The 17,651-nt window shown below is 36.3% G+C and overlaps 6 protein-coding genes across 8 annotated transcripts; 4 read left to right on the top strand and 2 right to left on the bottom strand.

Moving 5' to 3' along the window:
- The first annotated feature begins 18 nt into the window (after positions 1 to 18).
- On the top strand, positions 19 to 1,420 carry LOC129807663 (phosphomevalonate kinase). 2 transcript variants are annotated; one of them, XM_055857082.1, is made up of 2 exons: positions 19 to 101; positions 627 to 1,420. In XM_055857082.1, the coding sequence occupies exons 1-2, from the start codon at positions 19 to 21 to the stop codon at positions 1,102 to 1,104; spliced, it is 561 nt and encodes a 186-aa protein (XP_055713057.1). In that variant the 3' UTR covers positions 1,105 to 1,420. The 2 variants fall into 2 exon arrangements, with proteins under 2 accessions (XP_055713057.1, XP_055713056.1); XM_055857081.1 differs by having other exon boundaries at positions 588 to 1,420.
- On the bottom strand, positions 1,240 to 4,150 carry LOC129807657 (interferon-related developmental regulator 2). Its single transcript, XM_055857074.1, has 4 exons — positions 4,092 to 4,150; positions 3,213 to 3,661; positions 1,948 to 2,436; positions 1,240 to 1,882 (listed from the first exon to the last, which is right to left on the bottom strand). Exons 1-4 carry the CDS (start codon positions 4,120 to 4,122, stop codon positions 1,580 to 1,582), a joined length of 1,272 nt encoding a protein of 423 aa, XP_055713049.1. The 5' UTR covers positions 4,123 to 4,150; the 3' UTR covers positions 1,240 to 1,579.
- A 656-nt stretch (positions 4,151 to 4,806) lies between these two features.
- LOC129807661 (uncharacterized) lies at positions 4,807 to 7,191 on the top strand. Of its 2 annotated transcripts, none has more exons than XM_055857078.1 (2): positions 4,807 to 5,044; positions 5,108 to 7,191. In XM_055857078.1, exons 1-2 carry the CDS (start codon positions 4,807 to 4,809, stop codon positions 5,626 to 5,628), a joined length of 759 nt encoding a protein of 252 aa, XP_055713053.1. In that variant the 3' UTR covers positions 5,629 to 7,191. The 2 variants fall into 2 exon arrangements, with proteins under 2 accessions (XP_055713053.1, XP_055713052.1); XM_055857077.1 differs by having other exon boundaries at positions 5,105 to 7,191.
- On the top strand, positions 5,839 to 7,191 carry LOC129807658 (lanC-like protein 3 homolog). The gene has a single exon (XM_055857075.1). The coding sequence runs from the start codon at positions 5,839 to 5,841 to the stop codon at positions 7,075 to 7,077; it is 1,239 nt and encodes a 412-aa protein (XP_055713050.1). The 3' UTR covers positions 7,078 to 7,191.
- On the bottom strand, positions 7,054 to 7,866 carry LOC129807662 (GTP:AMP phosphotransferase AK3, mitochondrial). The gene has a single exon (XM_055857080.1). It carries the CDS (start codon positions 7,864 to 7,866, stop codon positions 7,189 to 7,191), a length of 678 nt encoding a protein of 225 aa, XP_055713055.1. The 3' UTR covers positions 7,054 to 7,188.
- Positions 7,867 to 8,203: 337 nt separating this feature from the next.
- LOC129807653 (tetratricopeptide repeat protein 14 homolog) lies at positions 8,204 to 15,047 on the top strand. Its single transcript, XM_055857070.1, has 12 exons — positions 8,204 to 8,370; positions 8,612 to 8,782; positions 9,774 to 10,110; positions 10,205 to 10,281; positions 10,848 to 10,970; positions 11,035 to 11,246; positions 11,862 to 12,074; positions 12,139 to 12,545; positions 12,897 to 13,109; positions 13,207 to 13,690; positions 13,754 to 13,846; positions 13,908 to 15,047. Exons 3-12 carry the CDS (start codon positions 9,816 to 9,818, stop codon positions 14,905 to 14,907), a joined length of 3,117 nt encoding a protein of 1,038 aa, XP_055713045.1. The 5' UTR covers positions 8,204 to 8,370; positions 8,612 to 8,782; positions 9,774 to 9,815; the 3' UTR covers positions 14,908 to 15,047.
- Positions 15,048 to 17,651: the final 2,604 nt, after the last annotated feature.

The raw sequence follows: 17,651 nt of genomic DNA, 5'->3' as shown, positions 1-17,651 counted from the left end.
AAAATTCAGTGATATCATATGGAGAGTCCACGAATACTGTTATTGTTCAGTGGTAAAAGAAAAAGTGGCAAGGACTTTCTCACTGAGAATCTGCTTAAGATGTAAGAGAATTAAAAAAATAAGGTGACGGCCATAATCACGTTTGATTTTTTATAGGAGGAGTTCTATTGTAATTGACTAATAAACTTAAAATTCAATAACAGTAGAAGTAGTATTTTGTTTGTCCTAGGTCCTAATCCTAACTATACGCAATTGCTATGTACGGTAGAAATGAAAGAAACACATTAGAACTATTTTTTTTTATTAAAAGAGCGCAACATAAAAATATTTTTTTTTACCCAAAGGAATAATTAGTAACAAATAAATTAAATTTTGCACATCAACTCAATCGGGTATAAAAATAATTATATGAACAAGCTCTCTAGAATCACAAGGGTACTTATTAAATCACACTGGCATATTATTCAGCTCAGATTTGCATATGAAAGATTCTCAATAATTCAATTCCATGAAAATTAAATTCGTTACGTGGATTTTTTGTTTACTCTTTTCCTTTTATAATAAGAATAAGTTATCTTTTAACGAAGGCTTTCTGCCTTCACCTTCATTCACAATTTGAATTTCAGATTAGGCACGGAAAAATGCGAAATTGTTCGAATCTCTGAACCAATAAAATCCTTCTGGGCCAAAGACAAGAACCTAAACCTCAAAGAGCTCCTAAGCGATGGTCCATACAAAGAACTCCACCGTAAGGAAATGATTGTTTGGAGTGAAGAACAACGAGCGAAGGATTATGGGATCTTCTGTCGAAAAGCCATGCAACAAGTCACAAAACCTATTTGTATCGTTAGCGACATCCGAAGGAAAACCGATATCCTTTGGTTCCAAGAAAATTATCCTTCACAGATGCTTAGAGTTCGGGTTGAGTGCTCAGATAGCACAAGAACTTCCCGAGGCTGGAAGTTCCAGTCGGGAATTGATGATGCAGAATCTGAGTGCGACCTAGACAACTATTCCAAATGGGATCATATAATAAACAATGATCAAGCTGGGAAGAGCGTCGAAGAAATCCTATCTCCTCTCCTACAATCAACAGATTTTTGACAAGTATGATAAATTACAACACAAAAATGTGAGCGGTATTTAAAAAAAAATCAAATTTGTACATGTAAAAATAGGTAAAACAACGATATGGTTAGCAAAATAATAACTTAATAAGGTAGTGATAAACAAGTGAGGGACTTTTTGATTAATTTATTCTCAGGTATTTAGATATTTTTCAAAGAAAATTATTTTTTTTTTATTTTACACTATATATTTCATTAAATTCCTAAGTATACCCAATTTATTTAGTTGGTTTAATAGCTACGGTTAATGTAATATTTTGGTATAATAGGAAATAAAAGTATTTTTTCACCTACAATTTTCTTTGAATATACAGAAAACATTCAATTTAGATTTAGACAAAAAAATTTCACCCGACTTGGAGTGTGAAAAAAACCAGAAAAAAAACGAAAGTAATTAAAAAAAAAGTCGCACCTAGAGTAGAAAAAATGAGTCTGAAAAATTGGGCTAGTCATCAATTAATGACGGCTGATCTCTTATCTCGGTTCTTGCTTCTGGATATTGTACGAGCCTTGAATGCAGCTGCATTGATGAGATGCTTCTCCAGCTTGCTCTGTTTTGATGCCACATTCCCAATGGGCAGAAGTTTCTCACCCAACTGCAGAACATCTCGCAGAAAATCATTCTCAGCCAGATGCACGTTGATTCCCGAACCAATAGCCGAACAGACAGCTGTGTATTGATGATGCATGGACCAGGTGTTGAGTACCAGTGTTTCTTTTCCAAATCTCACATTGATTTCCGGAGATATTTCATCCTAAAAAGTCATCTTAATGTGTCAGAAAAAAAAACCCTCCTTCTCTTCCCAAAGACTTCTTTTACCTCAATGTATCTTAGAACATCCCTAAAAGTAGCCCTCTGTGTTTTCCTATCCCTCTTCGCTCGGAACTTTTGTGAATCTGTGGCTAGTTGCTTTGTCATGTCAATCAAATCTGGCAGATGTTCATCCATAAAGTCCTCATCATGTATTCTCCCACACTCCAGTACCAAAGCTATCGCCTCTCCAGCCGTCATTCTCACTTCCAAATGTGGTGAACGCAGCATTCCAATGAGATTTGGCAGAGTTGGCAGGAGAGTTCGCTCCTTCATAAATGAAACAAAGTCACCAGGTGGCAAAAGTGTCAATAGCAAACTCCAAGCTCCCAGAGCAGCACTGTGAAGTACAGCAGCCTCAGCGGAGGCTGAACTCGGTGTATGATCCCCCTTGAGATAGCTGCCACAGAAGATAGACTCAAAATTCTTCATATGACTCAAAATATCTCCAATGTTGTCTTCACTCAGAAAATTGATCAAACCCAGGGCTGTGCAGCACTAAAAATTAATTTGTATGGATTGTTATTTGTCAGGTAAACTAATTAAATTTAGCAGTTAATGTATCTCTGGCAGTCAGCTGAATAAATTTGCAATTGTGAATCCACAAAAAATATGCTACACAACTTGTCTTGTTGTTTTGGCATAGACGGAATATTTCCATCAGAACAGCCATGCCACGAGCAATTTGAGACATAAATTGACTTTCACTATTACTTTTGTGCCGAACTTTTAGCACCCTAAGAAAGTATTGTATTTTTTAATTATACTAAAACATTTATTAATTTATAAAGCTATTATTTGTTATTTTATACGAAAAATCGTTAAATGCACTCAAAATATCAAATATCTTTATTTCAAATGGCAAAAGAAAGAATTACATGCATTTCAAACCATCTCTGTTTCTAAAACACGAACTCTTTTAAAATGATTAAAAAAAACAAGTACTTTTGATTAATCAAATAACAGTTTACAAAAAAGACATATTTTCCTCTTGATAGAAAATTGAATTTCAGCATAGACGAATTGATAACATTCATGTTCAAGTGGTGTTAATAGTATTATCAAATCAATCAAATGCAAATAATCTTATCATTAATTATTATTATTTTCCTCAGAATTCACTTTTTGCCAAATTTTTTTGTTTTAATCATTCGCTAACAAACTATATTATGTGGCTTTCATTCATTTCATTCATTCTGCCTTTACTTGCTTTCAATTGTGAAATTATCAAATTGCACAATTCAATCAAATACCCACTGACCAAGATGACTCACCTTTGCTCTCGCTTCATAAGACACAGAATTGTCCTGGGCAGTGACAATGAGCGTCTGATTGAGCCCTTTGGGGATAATGTCGTCTCCAGCCAACTGGATACTCAGCAATGGCGCCAATTTGGCTGCATTAGCCTGTTCTGCTCCCTTCCCACGTCTCAGTGCCTTCTCGATAATATCAATGAGGGTGATCTTTCGGTCATCAACAGTGTCTGGCATAAAACGCAGCATAAGAATCTCACAGGCAGCTTGAAGTGCTCCTAAGCGTGTCTGAATGGACTTCTCTTGAGCATTTTCAAGAGCCTGAACAAATTTCTCTTCATATCTCTCTGTGACACTTCCTATATCATCAGCCCCATCTTCGAGACTTCCACCACAATCGTCTGACTGCATAGAGATGACACTGGCATTGTCATTGAGCGACTCGTCGTCCGAATGGTCAACCAGGCGACCTGAAGAAGCGCGCGAAAGGTATTAAAATGTGTTATGAAATCATTTAGTAATTAATGAGTCATCCCGCCTCCCGCCCACAATCCTTTCCCTGAGGCAACTTCTATTGCACCATCCCGTGAAATTTGATTCTTAGCACGTAAGTGACGTCACAACGGGGGCTCTAAGCCAAATCTAGCAAGTCACAAGGTCACACCGTGATCCAAGGATGATCAACCCAGGTGACCATGAGATTATTTCTTTCAAAGCTAATATACCCCTGGATTCCCTTAGGTTTATTTCCCTTGCAATTTCCTGGACAGAAAAGAGTGCCACGCATGAGAAAAAATTCTCTTGATTTTGTATGAACACGTGCCCAAAAATCGATAATTAACGAGACAAAAGCTCAGTGAAAGTTGCTTAATGTTGCGAAAAAAAAGAACAATTACTCACCTTTTCCTCGTTTTGTTTTATTTTTCGGCATTTTTCTCACTTTTATCCTCAGAGTATCAATTGTACTGCCTGAAGCCACGAAAACACAGGAAAAACCCACAATAGACACAAACTAAACTGAGAAAATTTCGATGAAAAAAAACTTCCTTTTGTGTTATAACAGATCGTGGATGGCGAGCCTCAGAAATTTTCACTGGAGCTCTGTGGCTACAATCAAGAGGATTTCGCTATTGAATGTCTGTTCTCACGTAAAAGCACACTTTTTATATCAAAACTAGGCAGAAATTGATCGCGATAGTCATTGGAGATAGTATTTTTCACACAATTTACCATTTTACACCAAGTCGCATCCAAAAAATGGAGAAATAATGTGACATTGACTGTTATATCAACTAAAATGTTGTATTCCAGATAGCGCTGCAGTGGCTGGATATAACAGTTCTACTACACACGCATATCAATACACTATCGCTTCCATTGTCACTTTTAATGGCGTCTGCTGGGTGGAAGGATCAATTTTGCGCATTTTCTCAATTATTTCATTCAAATATCTGCATTTTACTATCCCAAACGATACTCACACTATACCACAAGAGGCAAGTATCTTTTTTACCAATAAAATTTGATGTTATCTATAGAAATTTCCATTAAAACGTTTGCAGTTGGAGAGAAGACATTTTCGGTACGGAAAGTCTTTCAGGAACCTCTATTCATCATGAGTTCACAGAGAAAAGTATTGAAACGCGAAAATTTGAATTATATCGACTTACTACAGCAGACCATTGAGCACAGTGAGGGTCAGGGGGATCCTCTGTCAGAGCAGATAATTGAGGAGGACATGGGAGTGGATGAATATGAGAATGAAAAGAAGGTTGACTTGGACTCTTTTGAGGTCAGCGTTGACAATCAGTATGAAATTTCTGCTGATGCAAGAACTGGAGCCAAAGGAGATGGTAAGAATAATTCAAAGTAAATGAGGCTTTCCATCAAAATAATATAAACTATATTTCCAGCAGATTCAGATGATGAAATCAGGATTGTACTCAAAAGAAAGAAGCCAAGGGGAAGCGGCAGTACCTCGGACAGCAATCAACTTAATGACATCTATATGCTGCTTCTTAGCATGGACAAGAGGATATCGAGTATCGAGAGGTGGCTAAAGAGTACAAATACAAATCCAGTGGTTGTCAGCAATACTTCAATGGTCACCAGATTTCTGCCTATGAAAACTGTTCAGGAACTCAAAGATTTTGATGAGATGTTGAGTGAGGCAGACTTTGAGGTGGCCTTTGTCAATTTTGTCCAAAATGCTGAACTCAAGGACATGATGGATGACAATCTAATCATCAATTTTAACTATAGCGGAGTCCATAGGAAGCTAGCCCTCAAGAACTTTAAATTTATTCAAGTTTGGAAAGATAACTCCAACTTGCCAGAGACAGAGTTCGCCAAGAATCTCAAGATTGAAATTGGAGCTGCTCACAACAGGCATCACAGTCGTCAAGCTCGTCTAAGGAAATCCAATACCGGAACATAAAATGATTTAAAATTTAATAATGAATTTAAAAATGTCAGAGAAAAAAATCAGGAGAACTTCAGAAATACGTTGGATTTATAAAAATAAATTTGAAAATGAGGATTTGAAATAAACCCACTTTTGAAGCGATTATAAAATAGCGTTTTCAATTGATAACCTTGAGAGTCATGATCAGTCGGGTGAAGCTTTCCCAAACAATAATAAACAAAAATGTCGTCTCGATATTTTAAGAATAAATTCTCTGATTTTGATGGAAATTCTGTAGTCCAGGTGGACAAGAATCGTGTGTGTGGCCTCGTAGAGGAATATGTGAGTGCTATCTTAGCTAACACCAATGATTCTAGGCAAGATCACCGTGGAGATTTGTATGTGGGTGATGCCGGGATTGCCTACATGTTTTATCGCATCTACAAGTCTCCAGTGTTGAAGGATAAGATTCCAGGAGCTCTTAATCTAGCGCAGCAGTATATTGAGAGGGCCAGGAACAATGCCAGGCACTATGCCAAACGATCCGACGAGAGATGTGCTTTTCTTTGTGGAAATGCCGGAATCTACGCAGTTTCCGCAGCGATTTCCCATGAAAGCGGCAACCAGAGTCAATACCAAAAAGATTTGGATTGCTTTTCTGCCGGTTTTGCAGCCTGTAAGCCCATAAATTTCAACAAATATGGATCTGATGAGGTACTAGTGGGCAGAGCCGGTTTTCTGAGTGGTGTTTATTGGCTGCAGAAAACCCTTCCGGCGACCCCATTTACTTCTGATCAAATTCTCGAGATTTGCGAGTCCATGATTCAGAGTGGGATTGAATATAGTCACAGAAATACCTCAACCTTACCCTTGATGTACGAATATCACAACAGTGAATATCTGGGTGCAGCTCATGGAGTCTGTGCTATTTATCACATGCTCCTAAATTCGAGCTGGTTTGATAACATTCAATCTGGAGCTGCCCCAAAACACCTCAATCTTATCAAAGATTCAATCGATGGATTTCTGGCCTATCAAGATTCCGAAGGAAACTTCCCAATAACTCTGGACAACACAAGAGAGAAACGTCTGGTGCACTGGTGTCATGGAGCTCCGGGAGCTGTCTATCTCCTGGCCAAATCCTACTTAGTCTTCAAAGATGAGAAATACTTGAGAGCCTGCAAGTTGGCGGCTGACTTGGTTTGGCGGAAAGGATTACTACTAAAAGGTCCTGGTATTTGTCATGGAGTGGCTGGAAATGGCTATGTCTTCCTTCTACTCCATCAACTCACCCAAGACCCTAAATATCTCTACAGAGCGATCAAGTTCATGGAATTCCTATCTGATCCAGAGTTTCGGCAAAATGCTCGGACTCCTGATCGTCCCTTCAGTCTATACGAGGGCATTGCTGGAACAGTATGTTTCCTGGCTGATTTACTGGAACCAGAAAAGGCAGCATTTCCCTTCATGGAAGTTTATTGAGCAAGAAAATACTGCATTTAAATTTATAAATTTCTTTGTTACTTTTGACCCCATCCCAAGTTGTACTCCAATTTGTGGCTAAATTTATTAATAAATGTGCGCTCCCTAAAATTAGATAGCTGTCTTTTGCGTCTCAGTCTCTGTGTTGCTTAAACTCTTGGCAAGGAATTGTTCGACATTTGGCCAAATGGCATCACTAGTCTTTCCCCAGAACTCCACAATTATTCCCTGATTTTTGTAGTACTCTAACACTGGCTTCGTGATGCTGTCATAGATCTCCAGACGTTTTTTTACAGCATCTGGATGATCATCTGGTCGCTGTACAAGATCTTCTCCAGTTTCATCATCCTTGAAGGGCACTTTAGGCTCATTGAAGCCAATATTGTAGACTCTTCCACTTGGCAAGTGAATCCAACGACTCTTGGCCCTTTCGATAATCACCTCATACGGGACATTGAGATTAACGACAGCCTCCAGTGGCATCACCGAGGACAATTTCTCAGCTTGTGGCCTGGTTCTTGGAAATCCATCCAGGAGAATTCTCGGTTCTGTTTTCTCACTCAGTTTATCAGCCACACAGGATATTATCAAATCATCTGGTACCAATTTACCCTCATTCACATACTTTGCTGCTTCTACACCCAACGCCGTTTTCTTATCCATATTCCACCTCAGCAAATCTCCACTGGAAATATGCTGGAAATTGAACCTTTTTACAATTCGACCAGAAATGGTGCCCTTTCCTGAAGCCGGAGCCCCAATAATCAGCATACGAAAAACTTTTGACATTTTTTCAGTTACTTCGCGCGCGTCTAAGGAAAACTGTCCCGTTGATCTAGAGTCCAAAGTTAATCTCGAACTGCAATTAATGCACCAATACAGCTACATATTTATAGTTTTATTGTTCGGTTCGTTGACATTCGTTTAGATTAATTTTCTGTGACATATCATGTGATGATTTTATTGAAAACTTACTAATAAAGTACAATGACGACCAGTGGAAAAGATTCAATGCAAAATTACAGAATGCATCTAAGAGATTCATCAATAAATTAAAAAGAAATACTAATTATAATTTATCAAATCAAAATGTAAACAAAACAAATTCCATTTCAAACCTCAGTAAAGTTTTGACATACTTAACACAATAAAGTGGTGAATATAACTTTGTAAGAAAGTTTGTGCAAAATTTACAAAGTCAACAGTGTGTCTTTTGTCGCCAAAGAAAAATCACATTTTCTAGTGAAAAAAGACCAGTTAGTGGGTTTTACACAACATAATTCGATAAATAAGGTTTGGAATTTTCAATTTTATATAAATTAAACATATTTTTAACATTGTAAATAGACAAAAAATGCGATAAATATGGCAAGGTCGCCATCTTGTCAAATCTGCTTTTTCGACAGCGTGCATAATTTTACAGGATTACTATTGTAAAACAAAAACTAATAAGTTTGAAGTTTGTTTTTCTATTAATTAAAAAATATTCATTGATAGAGGCCTCTTTAGAAAATGTTCACTTATATGTTTCTAGTGCCGTAGAGGATTTTTGCGCAGAAGGGGCGCAACCGGCGACTTTGTGTCCTAAGGTTTTTTTTTTAAAGACCAAAAAATTAAATAAAAGAAATATTAGAGCATTGAAAAGTTTATTGAAAAAAGTGCAAGGAGAGTTATGGAATAAAATTTTGGTCAGTAACCGCACAAAGTGAGTAAAATTTTACATTTTTATAGTAAAAGATACAGTATTGTGAAGGAAATAGTGATGCAGATTTTTTTCTACAAAGTATTTAAAAACTGTAAACCTTAACGCAGGATAGCACGGTAGGTTGACTTCCTTTTTTTAAGAATCGGATATTCACACGGCCAAGACAATAGAACAATGGGAAGATTTACTCTTCCATTTAATATTACATATAAATTAAAGATGGAGTAATGGCTTCCAAAAAAGGAAGAAAAAGCGTCCCAGGCTTTGCTAGTTTGCTAGAAGCTAGTTCATTACTTTACGGAATTGGCTTAACCTTGTCAGGAATTCCAAGACCTTTCTAACGAGACCAAATATGATACATTTCAGTTGAGAAATACACTCTCTACAGCCTTTTTAACCTTTGACCTTGAAAACCCGTTTTTAGGAATGTTCCAACTGTATTTTCGTATATGGACGAAATGTGTACCTGGACAACCTTTAAAATAATATCGAAAAACAAAAAAAAAATCGCACGATGCATTTTCGAGTAATTCAAAAAATATAGGTTTGGAGTAGAAAGTGTACATTTTTGGGATCAAAAAAAAATCGAGGGATTGCTGCTCTCTCTGTGGACTTCGAGCAGTAATACGAAAATACTTATCAGTCAATTTTACAATGAACTTACAGATCGCATTCACTTTTATCTTCTTTAATTTAAAGTTTCGAAGATTAATTTACTAGAAAGATATGATAAATTGAACTAAAATAGAAATTATTAATTAGTCATAAAGTGTCTGTCATAGGAGTTTAGGGAGTTTAGAATCCAAGTAGCTTAGGATTCTGAATTCACCAAGTATTAAGACAACACTTATTTTAAAACTATAAAAAATCGAAATGTTTATTAAAAAAAAACAAGAACAATAGCGTTACTATTTCCAGCACGATATTCAACTGATTTAAAGTCTTCAATATTTTTATGTCGAATATTCAATGATTTTCTCTATATTTTTAGACGTATTTTCCTATTTTGATAAAAAATAAAAATAAAGTGACAATGGGCAGTGAACCACTGTCCTCAAAGTTAATTGAAAGAGCTCTAAATTACCATGGGATGCCCCTCCAGAAAATTTGGGAGGGTGAAAGGGGAGAGAGTGACTTGGGAAAATTGGGCATTCACAATCCCGACTACACAATCTATCAGCAACGTCAAAAGAATCTCACATTTCAAGATCGTGCTAAGCGTCTTAAGCTTCATCAATTCATGTCCAAAAATGCAACACAGCTCTTCAGTGAGAAATTGGTGGAGAGCAATAATGTGATTGTTATTGAGGATGATGAACCGAAAAAAGGTGATTTTACAAATGAAAAAAAATATGACTTAAAAAAATCTAGCAACATTTATAAATTTCGTGAAGAAACAATCACTGTGGACACATATTGCAGATATTTCCACACAACTGCCCCTACTTGAGACACTTCTACCCGCGGATAAGACTGGAAGAACAAAGCACTTTTTTAATGTAAGTTTAATACCAATATATAATTTATATTAGTAATAATGTCTGAACACTGAGAGAGAAAAACAAAAGATTTGAATTGAATCGTTATAAATTCTATTTTTTTTAAACTTGGAATTGTAACCCTTTGAAGACTGGTGACACAAAAATAATATTTTTTCTCACTTAAAAGTTTTTATAATGAAAGATTAACACCAATTAATACATAAAAAATAATGAGTTTTAGTTTAGTTTTTCAGACATTGATCATTTTGGAAAAAATGCGATGTCTTCAAAATGTTTGCAAAAAAATATTCTCTACCCGCTAGTAAAATGTTCCTTGATACAAAATATATTTTTAATTGGAATAATATTGACACGTTCTATTGTTCTATTTATTTTAGACTTTTTTCTTTCAGTGAACAGTGAACCAATAGAAAGCTAATATATTGATTCCTATTGATTTCAATATTTGAAATAAAATAACATACTTTTGGCTTAGACTTTCTAAAGCATCTCTATATTATTTTTTCGTATTTGCTGAGATTTTTTGAATGAAATTTTTGAATAACATTTTGTGTTTTTGACAGAACATCAAACCTAAAGATGTGGTATTTGGTACAATAATGAGCAAGTCAACTCCCGGATATATTGTCAAAGTAGCTTGTAGCACTGGATCTCTCAATAGATTCGTCCAAGACTTAACAATCAGGGTAAAAAAATGTAAAAAGAAAACGTGTATAGATTTGTCTTTAAAAACTTTTAAAATTCTTTTAGGCTTATTTGCCATTTTCAAATACCTACTCAGCTGATAAGAAGACTGTCAATCGATCCCTAGCCCAAGGAATAGTAGTTTGTTGTGAGGTACAAGAAGTTACTCCGGATACAGAGAAATTGGTGTGTGAAATGAAAGGAAATACCTGGATGATTGGTGACAAAGAGTACACGACAGGTGTTATTGCCCCAGAAAATTTTCCTGATTTCTACAAGTAAGTTTGCAATAAATACTGCATGCAAATAAGCTCACTTCTGTATTTCAATTCCTATTGGAAACACTGTCCTTTATACCTTAATTTAAAAAAAAAATTTAAAAAAAAGGTGGTGAAAGAGTGTATGACTTTAAAAAACATATTTAGAAAAAAAAAATAACAAATGTCGGTGGACACAGAAATAATAAAATGATAGAAAATATAAAATAAAAGTATCTTCTTTTCTTTTCAGTTCAATTTATAAAAAAAATGAACAGAGATAATTTGGATTGCCATTTGTTCAATCCAAATTGATCTTCTTTTGAGCAAAAAGCATAATATAAAATATGAGAGAAAAAATATAAGAAAAAAATCTCCCAAATTTTCAATCATCAAAAATGAAATGAATACATGAGAGAATTTCTGACAAAGAGGATGCGAAAGACGAATATTAGCATAAAAATATATTATGTAGTAACTTGCAGGTATTCAAGGATAAAATACAATTTGAAAAAAAAAACAAGTGAAAATGAAAGAAAAATGATTTCGATATCATTCTTATGTGGTATATCAACTGGGAATGCTAAAAGACGCATGTTTTGTTCTTTCTCTTTTTTTTACCAAAAAATACTATAGGGTTACGTTGGAAAAGAAAAGTTTAACTTTTGAGGAGGTGTTGCAGTCTTCACCGAGCTTCAATAATCCATATTGTGAGGAATATTTGTTCGAAAGTGTTGGTCTTTCCTCGACTGAACATTATACCATTATGTCAAGTCTGCGAGGAAGATTTCCTCAGCAGGAATATTCCAATGAATTACGTCAAGTACAAGCCAGCAAATGTGCTTTTCGGTAAGAAAATACATTTCTCAAACGCAGGATTTCAATTAGAATTATTAAGATATTTCTCCTGCAGATCGGTTGCTGAGGGTATTGAACATTTTAAGGTTGGTCGACATAATGAAGCATTTCAGTGCCTCAACAAAGCTCTCAACATCGATCCGCGCAATGTTGAAGGATTGGTGGCACGTGGAGCTTTGTACGCTAACAGTGGATCATTCAAAAAGGCAGTAGATGACTTTGAAACAGCCCTCAAGCTGAATCCCAGTCATGCTAATGCCAGAAAATACATGGGAGAGACACTTGTTGCGCTAGGCAGAAGTTATGAGGAAGAGAATAAAATAGATGAGGCCAGAAAGGCGTATCAGGACTGTTTGGTCATCATTCCACACCATGAGGAGGCTCTGAATTCTCTAGAATTCCTCAAGAACCGATCGCAGAAGCCATCAATGTTGTTTGAACCAGGCGAATTGGAACTTCCAGGTGGGCATCAATTTTATTACTTTAACTTATATTTCGGTTGATAATGTTAAAAATTTCAACTAATATTTTTTTTCTGTGATTGACAAAAATACCTAACGGTTTGAGATATTGATTTTGATGTATTTAGTGATCCCCTCAAAAAGTTGACATTCATTGCAAAAACATATTTTCATGGATCAATCTCAAAGAGAAACACCAAAGACCAATATATAATTGAACATTTTTTTTACGTTAATTGGAACAGCTTCTTAAACGAATTAAAATCGATTATGAATACCGAAAAATACCTAATTGTAAAGAAAATAGTGTTTTTCTTTATGAAAAACTAAAAATCTTTTATGGCTTCAACAGCTCTAAACTTCAACACTAAGACAATGGGAGAGAGGAAGCTGGATGATGTCTTGGGTGGGAATTCGAAGAAGGACAAGAAACTCAAGAAGAAAAAGCCTAAGGCAAAGTCTAGCAAAAAGTACAGCTCATCGAGTGGTTCCAGTAGCGAATCTAGCGACACCAGTGAGTCCGACAGCGATTCATCAAGCGATAGCGATTCATCTTCATCATCTGGTAAGCTAAACTATGCACGTCTCATGGTTAATGTTTTTTATAGAAAGTGACAATGTTTTAGCAAGATAAAAATCTTAATGGGTAAAATTGTAATCAGGTTCGGATGATTCGCACAGCAAGAGGAAAAAAAGTTTGTCCAAGAAAAAGCGAGAAAAGTCCATGTCACCGCTCAGCAAGAGAATGGCTTTGATGAGTAACGTTAGTTCTGGAAATGACCCTTCTAGCTATCAATTCAATCAGCCCTATTTGGGAACTGAATCCGTGCCTCAGGCTCCACCACCACCATCCGTTGTGGATGACTATGAATTGAAGGTGCGTCAGTTTCTGGAGATAACGCGCGATGAAGACAACTATGAAGAGAAGGTGAGGAAATTTGTGGAAGAAGCTTCAAAGTATCGAAAAGAGAGGAAGCTGATGGAAGAGAAGAATCGCAAGAAGAAGAAGAAGGATGGAAAGAAGTCTAAAAAGGAAAGCCGCAAGAAGCGTAAAGAAAAGGAAGAAAAGCACAAGAAGAAAATAGCCAAAAAGGACAAAATTGAGCTTGATGAACTGGAAAACAAGAAGCTACGTGAAGCTCTCAAGTAAAGATTTTTTTTTTAAAAATAATTTCATGAACACTTTTTTGAACGGTTTTTCATTTATAGGATTTTCGAAAAATTGCCAGTTTTGGATGAATTGGGTTCGAAATTGTCCTCGATCTATGGAAAAGCATCTGATGATGGAAAATTCGATGATGAGTAAGTATTCCGTCAACTGTTTTTTTTTTTTTAATAGAAAAACTAAACTTTAATTTTGCAGTTCGAAAGGTAAAATGAAGCGTCAAACACCAGAGAAGGATTATCCGGATGGAAAATGGAAGATGATCTTCACCAAAGATCAAAAGAGAGGAGATATGAAGCCATCTACTTCTAAGGGAATTATGTCTAAACAATATCCATTTATGGGTGATTCTGAGGATTCTGACCATGAAGATAATAACCTGGGTCAACCCACACAGTCAGCTTCATCCTCAGGCTCTTACTACAAGGCCCGGGATGACGATAAAAGACGCCGATCCAGTCCACATGCTCAGAAAAAGTATGAAGCCACAAAGGCATCGGCAAAGACAACTCCAGTAGTACTGGATAAATTTGGGAGTTTCCGTCTGGCCACAACTGATCGCACATCCCCCAAAGCCATAGGACAATTCCAGCGCAAGAGTCGCAGTCGCTCTAAAAGTAGGAAGCACAGCAGTTCCAGTCACTCACGCTCACGAACTCCGCCAAGGCGTAGGTCCCGATCTCTAAGCTATCCTAAGAGGCGTTATAGCCGCTCTCCTTCACGTTCTCGATCCCGGTCCTACAGATCTCGCAGTAAATCGTATTCGCGCAGTCGATCACGATCTCGCAGCGGCGATCGTCACAGATTTGATAAGAGAAGTTTCCGTGGAGGGTACGATCGCGATCGTGGTTCCGGCTTCTACAAATCACGTTTTAATCCGCGTGGGGGTTTCCGGGGACGCGGTGGAAGCGGTTTTCGTGACACTAGGGACTTCAGGGGTAGAGGAAGAGATCGTCCATTTAGGCCAAGGGGTGGCAGGGGTGGATATATCCCGCGGGGAAGAGATCATAGGGATCGTCGATACGATCGAGATGGAAGTTATGACAGGAACAGCGATAGAGAAAGCAACTATGAACGCAGGGATAGATTCAGTAGGAGATCGTCCAAGGAGAAACGTAGAAGCAACACTCCGCCAAAGGTCAGTGAGAAGGGGAGAGATGATGATATGACCACATCAGCACTTACAGGTGACAACTGAGTTGCTGATGATCCTGTTTTTCTAACAACACATAAACTTTCAATGTAATTACTTATTGCAGTTATCAAACAGTCCTAGAGATAGGCTATTAACAACTAAAATTAATTCACTAATGTGAAATAAATATTCTTGAAATCTTAGATGTTTGAATTCTTGTTCTTGTAAATTAAAAATTTTTGGAAATTATTTTTAATGAGAAGGAAATTTTGGTCCCTGTAACCGAGCCTGGAGAAATCCTTCGGTCTGGTAAGTTAAAAAATTTGGCATTTTTATAACTTATGGGTACAATCGATATGCAAGGTCATGTTATGAGACAATGATGGGGCTTCATAGTTTAGAATATGACTCACTATCTCGTTAGGTGATAAGGATTTTATACAGCCATGGATAAATCATTAAAAGCAAAAAAATCAAAATTTCGATGTTTATTAAAAACTAGACGATATGCATTTCCACAAGAACAACACGACCAATCCTACAATCTTTCTCCGAATTACCCTAACACGATCTATAAATGATAAAAACTTTAACAATACAATCAGCATTATTATTCCTAATTCTCAGTTCGCAATATTTCTTATAGTGACGTCACTTCCTCCAAACTAGACCTTAGGACCAAAATATTGGTTTAAAAATATTTATATAAATTAATTTTCATTAAACTTAGGTAGACTAAGCTGAAAGTTTAGTGAGTAAATTTTATGCCTTTAAAATCAGATTGACGCAAGATACTTTGTCTCCAAAATTAAACACGTTACTTGAATTTGCACAAATTTTCAGAATACTTGTAGGGGAAAGCGCGCTACCTTCGGACGACTCAAGCTTCGGACAATTCAATTTTTCTCTGTGATCCTTATGGATTTCGCCCATATCTCTTTTCTGAAAATTTGACGTATTGGACTAGCTATTAAAATTTAACATTATAATGGGTTAAAATTAATTTATAATACATTGAAAAAAAATATTTGTACGATGCATAAATCGTCCGAAAGTAACGCGCTTTCCCCTGAAGAATGTTCAATTGCCATAAGCGGTCTTATTGTTTTTTTATTGAGTAGCATTGGCGACTAATCGACTCATCAACGTTATATCACGATATCCTGTGGTTTGACTTCTTTTTCCCTGGACACTAAATTTTTCGGGATTTCACGGCCTATGACATATCCAATGCAAGTAACCCAAAATCAATATTGAACTCGATCTTTGAGTTCGAGCAATAAAATTTGCAGAGGATAATAATTGATTGTCATAGTTGAGAGAAAATGTATAAAATCTATTGTACTTTCGACTGTGAGATACAACAGAACACTCGATTAGATATATAGTTTTGTATTGAAGAGGATGTTTTGTTCTCCATGGCACTTTTCACTGGTGCAGACAATAGTCCAAATACAGGGAGACGAAACACTTGAGAAGCAGATAACTGAATAGCCAAAATGACACCCTCAAAAATCTAACAATTCGCGACACTTTTCCTCGACTTTTGATTTTATCAATCAAGATAGTATTGATTGGTGAATATTTTTAGTGGGAAAGATCTAAGTCTCAAGACTGCAAAAATATTTGACAGCATGAGTACTGTTTTGGGAGGAATGACGACTGAATCAACATCAAGCGCAATCTTACCATCACTCAGTAACAATGCTCTATCTCTGGAGCAATTGTAGTAATAATAATGTGACAATATTAACAAAAGGAGTAGAATAGTGGATTGTTTGGGTGCGTAGAAGAAAGTGTCTTGTAGATTGTAAGAGGAATGGAGCTTCATTGTCTCTAGCTGGCCGGCTGAGAGATGTTGAGTGGCTCCATCGGACAATGTTGGTCTGTTGATGATGACGACAACACAATGAGTGAATGGGGTGGAAGATGAAGAGTCAGTGTTCAACGACACCACCCAGAAATATGTTGAGAATCGTCCTTAAAAGCCTCGTCTTTTCCTCTCACCCCTCAATTCTGAAGACAAAATCAGATGCCTAACAAAAGGACAGATAGGACTGTAAATAAAATACCTAAAAAATCATGATCACATAGGAAATCCCTCGGGAGGGTTCTCAAGGAATACCAAAAGACATTTATCGCTGAAATTGCCACAAATGATGCAAAACTACCTCATGTTACAGGAATTACAGAAAGAGTAATACTATTAGCAGAGCAGGGTTAGAATTTGGAATGTTTAAAAAAAATCTGTCTTCAGAAATTACGCTATGCAACAGCGGTTATTATAATCTAATCTAGACTAAACAATTTTTGCTGTTTCTGATCATTTTTACTATTTGATTTTGCTGACCATAGCTCCAACTTCACTGAGCTGATTTACTTGGACAAAATTAAATTATCCATTTATAACCGACTATTCTTTAGATCTGATAAAGTTTGTAAAACTGACATTAGGGGCGCTGTAGTCTCAAATATATCAGAAAAATGGGAAATCGTTGTTTTTTTTAATCAACTTTTAATGAAGATCTCGTGAACCAAAATTCTTCTTTTTGTCCCATCGCCCCGTAACGAGGTGTTAGGTCATGAGATCTATTAAATGACCAATTTTAGATATATAGTGATCATTTATAAAACTCTAGAGACGTTTAACAAAATAAGTAACTAAAATCATTATCTTTATAGTATTCGGTACTTTCGCTATCTTAAAAAAAATTGAACAGAGAGCAGCGACACGAAACCCTAAATCATTATTAGGCGTACTCTAGAACTAAGGTTGCATTTACTTTCTTTTGCATTCCATAAAGGAT

Source organism: Phlebotomus papatasi, chromosome 3 (genome assembly GCF_024763615.1).
Source record: "Phlebotomus papatasi isolate M1 chromosome 3, Ppap_2.1, whole genome shotgun sequence".
In the NCBI taxonomy this organism is placed as follows: Eukaryota; Metazoa; Arthropoda; class Insecta; order Diptera; family Psychodidae; genus Phlebotomus; species Phlebotomus papatasi.
This window is presented reverse-complemented; position numbering and strand designations above follow the sequence as displayed.

Excerpts from the sequence above, each read along its gene's own strand:
- LOC129807662 (XM_055857080.1), bottom strand. The coding sequence starts at position 7,866 with ATGTCAAAAGTTTTTCGTATGCTGATTATTGGGGCTCCGGCTTCAGGA.
- LOC129807653 (XM_055857070.1), top strand. The coding sequence starts at position 9,816 with ATGGGCAGTGAACCACTGTCCTCAAAGTTAATTGAAAGAGCTCTAAAT. Across the intron at positions 10,282-10,847 it reads GAACAAAGCACTTTTTTAAT|AACATCAAACCTAAAGATGT; the intron begins GTAAGTTTAATA and ends TGTTTTTGACAG. Across the intron at positions 13,847-13,907 it reads GATGGAAAATTCGATGATGA|TTCGAAAGGTAAAATGAAGC; the intron begins GTAAGTATTCCG and ends TTAATTTTGCAG.
- LOC129807657 (XM_055857074.1), bottom strand. The coding sequence starts at position 4,122 with ATGCCGAAAAATAAAACAAAACGAGGAAAAG. Across the intron at positions 3,662-4,091 it reads TAAAACAAAACGAGGAAAAG|GTCGCCTGGTTGACCATTCG; the intron begins GTGAGTAATTGT and ends GCGCTTCTTCAG. Across the intron at positions 2,437-3,212 it reads CTTATGAAGCGAGAGCAAAG|TGCTGCACAGCCCTGGGTTT; the intron begins GTGAGTCATCTT and ends ATTAATTTTTAG.
- LOC129807663 (XM_055857081.1), top strand. The coding sequence starts at position 19 with ATGGAGAGTCCACGAATACTGTTATTGTTCAGTGGTAAAAGAAAAAGT. Across the intron at positions 102-587 it reads ACTGAGAATCTGCTTAAGAT|GCTTTCTGCCTTCACCTTCA; the intron begins GTAAGAGAATTA and ends CTTTTAACGAAG.
- LOC129807661 (XM_055857077.1), top strand. The coding sequence starts at position 4,807 with ATGAGTTCACAGAGAAAAGTATTGAAACGCGAAAATTTGAATTATATC. Across the intron at positions 5,045-5,104 it reads AACTGGAGCCAAAGGAGATG|CAGATTCAGATGATGAAATC; the intron begins GTAAGAATAATT and ends CTATATTTCCAG.
- LOC129807658 (XM_055857075.1), top strand. The coding sequence starts at position 5,839 with ATGTCGTCTCGATATTTTAAGAATAAATTCTCTGATTTTGATGGAAAT.